Below are 8,346 nucleotides of genomic sequence, written 5' to 3' on the forward strand. Positions count from 1 at the left end.
TTTGAAAACGTCCGCAAATACGATTCTATAAATGACCTAAACTTCAAGAGTTAAAATTTAAACCCAAACAGGAGGTTAAAAGAAAGAGAAAGATATCGAAAACACATCCCAAAAATTATTCGCATTCATTGATATCCTTAATTCGTAGGTCATACCTGAATTCCAATTACCCACTTTTTTGGCTTGGATTAAATTTTAAACACATAGTTGTACGAAAAGACAAAACGTCTGCGGTCCTCAACACTGAATAAATAAAATCGGAAACACTACGTGGGAAACTGGACTAATTTCACCATTCCCTCGCTCATTGGCGAGGTCCTTTCATATCATTTAATATTGCTCAACTGAAACTCAACGACATCGTCGCCGACCAGAACCCTACCAACCCTCCTGTCTACATTAATGAATCCTTGACATCCTTAAACCGAAAGCTATATGCAATGGCCAGGGGACTTAAAAAAGAAGGTAAAATCAAATACGTGTGGATTCGTAATGGCCGTGTGTTTGCTCGGGTCCATGATGGTGGTGAACGCATTTCTATCCTAGTTGAAACTGACCTTGACTGCTTAAAATAACATACGGGGGCCTGTTCTCTTCCCGCACGCCTACCAATTGCTAATGAAATCAACATTTCCCTCGTCAATTGTCAATCTTTACTGTGTCATATCGACGAATTTCGGGTTCATTTTTCTTCCTGTGTAAGTGATATAATCTGTTTAACCGAAACATGGTTAAAACCAAATATTCCTGATAGCATGGTTGATCTTAGTGAACATTACTTGCTGAGACATGATCGGACCGGGAAAGGCGGTGGCGGGGTTGGTGCCTTCATTCATCATCGACTGAGTTCGTCGGTGCTGGCGACCTCTTCCGCGACCTATGAATGCCGACCCGAGTTCATAGTTATTGAAGTGCATGGTATAAACCTTTCTAAACTTCTTCTATTTGTTGTTTACAGACCTCCAAATGTTGGGTCCTTGACTGATATTGAAGAAACATATACAACTTTTAGTCCAAACTATAAAAACATTGTAATTGTTGGTGACTTTAACGCCGATTTGCTACGGGACAGCTGTCATTCTTCCTTCATCAGGAATTTCATTTTTAATTATAATCTTCATCTGGCCTCAACGCAGCCCACGCATCATACAGAACATAGTCATACTCTCCTTGATCTCTGTATAGTTGATTCCCCTGAAAAACTCTCTTCATTCTCACAATTCCCTGTGCCTTTCCTCTCCGCACATGACAAAATTTTACTCTCTTATTCATTCAATTCCCCTCGTCTTCCTATACCTAAAATTCTCTATCGTGATCTTAAAAATTTCGATACAGCAAAGTTTCAGGACGACCTGCTCACCTTTGACTGGAACAACATATTTAGCTCCTCGTCCATTGATTCAAAATTAGAACTCTTTAATCAGAAATTCTTAGAGTGCATAAATTGTCATGCCCCCCTGCGAACATGCGCACCTAGACGGCCTTCAGCCCCCTGGCTGACTAGTGACATTAAGCAAAAAATGAAGGAACGTGATATTTCACGTAGAATTTTCACACGAACAAAAATCCAGACTGCTTACACTGAGTTTATCGTCTTGCGTAATCAGGTAAAGCATCTCGTCACGGAAGCCAAGAAAAAATATTATGCAACCACCTTCTCCAATTTGACAGAACCAAACAAGGTCTGGAGGGAACTTAGAAGTCTTGGACTCGTGCAGCGACGAAACAAGCAGCCCTTACATGAATTATCTATCGATGATCTAAACAAGCACTTCACTCCCGCCTTTACCTTCGAGGCAAATAACATTGCTGACATATTCAGTCTCTCTAACCTTGATCCACTTGTACCCTATAACGAGAGAAATTTCTTCTTCCAACACGTAACCCCACACAACCTACGTAAAACGTTATCTCTCTCTAAATCGAACTCAACTGGGGTCGATGGAATCTCAGTTAAATTTATAAAGGCCGCGTCAACTGTACTTCTACCTGTAATACTTGATATCTATAATTTTTCCTTATCGTCATCTGAATTTCCGAATGTATGGAAATATTCACTAATCACACCAATACAAAAAGTTAAAAAACCAACTTCTCCCAGTGATTATCGGCCAATCTCTATTCTGTGCTCTCTTTCTAAATGCTTAGAAAGAATTGTTTTTCAGCAGGTAACGAATTATCTGGACCAATGCAACTTGCATGATCCATATCAATCTGGATTTCGGAAAAACTTCTCTACGCAAACAGCGCTACTCAAATTAACGGATGATATACGTCAAGGAATTGATAAACGGATGGTTACAATTCTGGTACTATTTCATTTCACCAATGCTTTTGGTCTTGTTAATCACGCCAAACTTCTCCACAAGTTGAAAAACCTTAATTTTTCCTGTTCCTCACTTAACTGGTTTTACTCCTATCTAAAAGATCGTCAACAGGCAGTCAAGGACGCGAATGGGAATACATCGCAATGGACTACTGTCCATTGCGGGGTCCCCCAAGGGTCAGTTGTTGGTCCTCTCCTATTTTCCCTGTATGTCCTTGATCTGCCCAGGTGTATTCTAAACTGTAAATATCTCTTATATGCCGACGACCTACAGATTTATTTTCACTGTCATTTGTATGAGCTGAATGATGCAATTTCCAAAGTAAATCAGGACGTTCAGGCCATCACTTCATGGGCTGCAGACAATAACTTTGTGCTTAACCCTAGGAAAACAAAATCTATGTTATTTGGTACCTCAAAACTACTCAAACATGTCGACTTTGATGTTCTGCCCAAGATTTTTGTTGGTGATGCCGAAATATCATATGCAAACTCCGTTAAAAATCTTGGAGTCTTATTGATGCCTAATTTGTCTTGGCAAAACCATGTTAAAGCCATCAGCAATAAGATCAACATGATCTTGTTTCAGCTAAAAATTCATAAAAACCTTATGCCCTCTCATACACGCAAGCAACTTGTATCCTCGTTAATATTCCCCCATATTGATTACTGCTGCCTTGTATATAATGACCTAACCGAAAATATTAACACCCTGATTCAACGGCAATTAAATATGTGTGTTAGGTTCATTTATGATCTTAAAAAAGATGAACATATATCCCCTTATTTCTCTAAATTAGAATGGCTTAAAGCAAAAACAAGGAGGCAATACATGCTTGCCTCTTTTTTATACAAACTTTTTAATTGCAAACAGCCAGAATACATTATGCAATTTTTTCAGAGTAAAGAGAAATATCGCAATGTTGTAACTAGATTATCAGCTGATTTTTTAATTGTTCCTCAACATCGAACCACTGCATTTGATAATTCATTTTCAGTTGTTGGGTCAAGGCTATGGAATGGTATTCCTGAACCAATCAAAACCGCAAAATCACTGATGTCTTTTAAAAATCTAATGTTCACTAAAATGCTATTACAAGAAAAAATGTAATTGTACCAATATGCCACTATATTCTGTTACAATTTATTTTCTATTTTTTTTGCATGTATCTTATTCTTCTGTGCACTGAGCTCTAATATGAATGTAAGCCCTTGTATGTTCTTAGTGGACCATAAAGGTCCAAGAACAATAAATATTTCTTTATTCTTTATTGCTAATGAACTTATTTAATGCTCCATTAACTTTTGTATCCTAATCAAAGTGCTTTTTAATAAAATTTTCATGCACTAATTTGATGCAGACATAGGTATATCTTAACACTTTGCCCGTCGTGGCTTCATCAAATACACGATTAAGTTACTTTTTCACGTTATTGTCTTAACCTGTTGAACCCACAAATACAAACATATTACTAAAGTTTTAAATCTCGTCGATATGAACGTGAAACTATTAAGGCTTAGCTACACGGTAAACTAATACGAACAAGTTAATATCGACTTACGTGAATGATTTCACATTATTTGTAAGACAGTTACACTAGAATTCCAATGAAAAAAAGACGCACTCACCCTTGAGTAATTTATACACGAAACATTTCTCAGTTCTGCGACCGATTTATGACAAACATTTCTGAAATCATTGAATTCGATGAGCTTTTCCAAGCACAGTGCACATAAAGTGGCAGGCAGGCCATCTCCCACAGCAACCTAAGAAATCAATGAAAATGTATGCAAGAGACCTCAGACATATCGTGGAAAATAAGTTCATAGAACGGAATAAAAAAAGAACTCAGGAAATTCATAAAATGTAAACCGTCACTTACTTTTAAGTCGACTAAATCATATAAGGCATCCTCTACAGTTATCTGGCTTGCCACAACTGAAGTGAATATGTGGTAATAATAATCATTTTTCTTCATGCAAAGTCTGCACGGGGTACTCTCCGAATACTTTCCTGAAGACTCCGAGAAATCCCCAATGGTAATACTCATGCTTTCACTGCAATGGCTCATTGAATCTGTATACCAGTTCACTCCAACAAATCATCCACGTATCACTCAGTAATTTCCAAATTCCTAATACATTAATCACACAACAAACATTGGCATTACGTTGAATATTATTCTTGAGACGAAGTGCCTCAAGTTTTTGTCGTAAGTGCTGAAATGCTTACATATAAATATGGATAATTTTCTGACAGTAAAAAAATAACCAGATAAATATAGAGGAATGAATTATTTATTCCTTGAAAATATTGCACTACAAATCAACTTGAACATCTATCAAAATAGGTAACAGGCCTAACTGAATAATACTAGATCATTTAAACATTATGGCACTTATTTCATTTCATGCACGCAGTACTTTAATATTATGAATTATTTACCTTGATTGCTAAAGAATGCCAATTAAATAGAAACTAAGAGCTAACCCTGTGTGCTTGCAAATGAAAGAAAAGTTGGATGTATTAAGAGAAATATTTTCACATGCATTGCAAGAAAAAGGCTTCTCCTACATGTGAGTCCGTATGTGACAGACAAGGTTTCTCATTTTGGGGAAAGATTTTTCACATTCATTGCATGATTAACCCTTTCGCGCCGGACGTCGGGTGGAGCCGACGGGCATTTTATATGCAGAACACCTGACGTCGGGTATAGCTGTCGCAAGCTTATCTACGCAAACGACCTGATATCGGGTATAGCTGTCGCGGGGGATGGGAAACGACCGCAGCGGTAGCTATGGTCGGTGGTATTCAGGCCCGGCCCGAGACCCAGCTTTGCGAGGCCCTTGTGCCTCCTGTTAGGCAATTAAGCCCGACACGCCCACTCATTTATGATCCTTCCCACAGCAGGAACTTGAGTTGAAGTGGTTGAAACGGCAATGGTGTTTGCAAAGAATAATTTGTTGCAAACTCAATTTTTTTTATTGTAATGAATTCTTCGTTTTGTTCTGTGCGTAGGCAAATTTTAAATGAAATTTTAGAGTTATTTTTAACGAACTTCTTATGTGAATGCTTTAATACCTTGTTCTTTCATCTTACGGGATGAATAATTTGTAATGGGGAGATGCTGTTGTTTTATAGTTTTATCGCCCATGAATGTTACAATCTAAATAACTTCCTACATTACATACCCTTTGTTTTCTGATGCATTCATTTTCCCCCGTGTAATTACTAATACGCCCGTATTCCAAAGTAATGTAACTTGTACATCCAGCTTCGTACCTGCGTTGCATGCCCTATTGTTAGCTACTTATTTTGGGTAAAACATGTGCTCAGCTGACTGACGATGTCTCGGGCAAACTAGGCAGAAAAACCAAACCTTCCACTCTCGCAAGAATATCGCACGTGCATTCATAAAGTCCAGGTGTTGAGCGCTTATGACATCTTCGCTGAATTTTTCGATGGCCCTCTCCGATTCTAAGAAAAGCGATCCTCAATATACTATTATGCTAGTTGTTTCAAAGGTTTTCAGGGTTGCATACCTTTTTCCTTTATTGCTGAATGCATTCTCAACTTCTATGAAAACGTTATCACTAAAACCCATTTCTTAGTACTTATGCCTGCCCATACGAAAATGCATTCCCTTTCTAATATCGCTCTTACTTCAGCTTTGGCTACCAAGCAAGCAGTGTTCTCTCAGTGCTCCAAAATTTTGCATCTAACATCTAACCTAACCTTCTAAAAAAATTCTAACATCTAACCTTCTAAAAAATAAAAAGGTCCTAACTGGGTTATTATCAATGCTTGAAACCCGTTTAAAATTTTTACAATGCTTAAAAATATGTAAGTTATTATTATGTAAAAGTAAATTCTCAGAAATCGTAACCAATAATTATTTATAAAAACCACCGGTAAATAGTAAGTTGACCACGGACTCCTGCTAAGGAAGGGTCGGAGGGTCATGTGAGAGGCAGGGATAACGGCCGGGCGCCCCATTGAGTTGGGTCCCGAATCTGAGGGACCAGTGTTCCCGGGCAACTCACCCCCAAAAAAGAGCTCCATAGGGAAAAGTTAAAAATATTCTTATGCTACTCCTAGCCAGTAAAGTTTTGCTTTCATAGTCTCCGGCAGGAAAGGGTTAAGGTTTCTCCTTCATATGAGTCCGAATGTGATAGATAAGGGTAGTCCTATGAGAGAAAGACTTATCACATTCATTGCAAGAATAAGGTTTCTCCTTCGTATGAGTCCGAATGTGACTGACAAGGTTGCCCCTTCGAGAGAAAGACTTTTCACATTCATGGCATGAATATGGTGTCTCCTTCGTATGAGTCCGAATATGACAGACAAGGTGACTCTTCATAGCGAAAGACTTATCACATTCATTGCAAGAATAAGGTTTTTCCTTCGTATGAGTCCGCATGTGACAGACAAGGGTACTCTTTTGAGAGAAAGACTTATCACATTCATTGCAAGAATAAGGTTTCTCCTTCGTATGAGTCCGAATGTGACTTACAAGGGTACCATGTTGAGAGAAACGCTTTTGACATTCATTGCAAGAATAAGGTTTCTCCTTCGTATGAGTCCGAATGTGACGGACAAGGTTACTCTGAAGAGAAAAAGACATATCGCATTCGTTGCAGGAATAAGGTTTCTCCTTCGTATGAGTCCGAATGTGACGGACAAGGTTAGTCTTTTCAGAGAAAGGCTTTTCACATTCACTGCACGAATAAGACTTTTTTACTGTGCGTGGACTAACAAAGCATGATTTCCCATCTACAATGAAGCTTCTGCTCACTTCCCTCACATTTTTATTCCGAATATGATGGAGAAGTTGGCTGTTTTCAGATAAAGACTTATCAAATTCATTGAACGAAAAGAGTCTCTCCTTTGTATGAGTCCGAATGTGACGGTCAGCGTTGCTCTTTTGAGAGAATGACTTATCACATTCACTGCAAGAATAAGGTTTCTCCTTCGTATGAGTCCGAATGTGACGGACAAGGTTGCTTTTTTCAGAGAAAGACTTTCCACATTCACTACAGTACTTCTTTGCTGCGTATGGATTTACTGTGCTTGATTTCCCATCTACAACGAAGTTTTTTCTCACTTCTATCACATTTTCACTCTCTCTTGTTCCTCCTAAGTCATCCTTAAGAAGCCTATTTCCTTTTTGTCTCACCCCTTGCCTTTTACCCATCAGCTGATTTAAACTTTTGGAGGAGATGGGCTGACAAGAACTATTAGTTTCTCTGCTGAAAACGTCGGTTTCGAGCGACGAATCTTTACAGATTGACGAATTTGAATCAATATCCAAATTACCAGAACTGAAATGAATCTTCAGGTGCTTAATGAGATCATACTTGGAATTGAATGCATCTCTGCATTTGAAGCAATGATAAGGTTTTTTCTTTGAACTGGCACAATTCCCAAGATTTTTGTTCATGCAAGCACTTTTCACTTTGTTTTCCCATATAATTGTCTCGGGGCCATTATTTCCATGCTCAGTGCTTCTGAAAAACTTAACGGTGTCTGCATTATCACAACCACCGCTCTTCCCAGCAATGGTCGTTATTTCTCTATCCCCTCCAATTTTATACGCATATCTGGATTTCGAATGTAATCGTCCATCATTAGGAATTGAGCACGACGTTATTTTAACAGCAAGTAAGGTATCACATTTTTTGATGTCTTTATCCATCAGATCCTTTCCTTTCCTGGAATGAGATGCTCTAATCTTTGGTTCAAGGACTGCAAACATGGCTGAGGCTCTTTCAGGAGCTGTGGACTCTAGAAAAGAATTTCACATAAAAATTAAGTAAAGTGAGGCGTGAAATCTATGATTGGTTGAACTAATTTATAAGAGCCTTTAGACTGATATCAAGGTAGCTACTTTAACGGATCCTTTGGTTACATGCTGCACACATAACAAGGTGTCAATTAATTTATTACCATAGGTTCCATACATTTCTTCAAAGATTGTGTAGCACTGCTCTTCAGAGAAATTGAGCAAAATATTGCATAC

The 8,346-nt window shown here is 38.3% G+C and overlaps 1 protein-coding gene across 1 annotated transcript in view; it reads right to left on the minus strand.

Annotated features, from left to right (window-relative positions):
* The window catches only part of LOC124170336, a 28,852-nt gene extending 22,329 nt beyond the window's left edge, over positions 1–6,523 (minus strand). Inside the window, exons 1-2 of the mRNA XM_046549063.1 lie at positions 4,210–6,523; positions 3,956–4,093 (exon numbers count right to left, since the gene is read on the minus strand). Of these exons, the coding sequence (XP_046405019.1) occupies positions 3,956–4,093; positions 4,210–4,398 (327 nt within the window). The 5' untranslated portion in view covers positions 4,399–6,523. The remainder of the gene's footprint in view (positions 1–3,955; positions 4,094–4,209) is intronic.
* Positions 6,524–8,346: the final 1,823 nt, after the last annotated feature.

The sequence above is a fragment of the Ischnura elegans genome, chromosome 13 (assembly GCF_921293095.1).
Source record: "Ischnura elegans chromosome 13, ioIscEleg1.1, whole genome shotgun sequence".
Classification (NCBI taxonomy): Eukaryota; Metazoa; Arthropoda; class Insecta; order Odonata; family Coenagrionidae; genus Ischnura; species Ischnura elegans.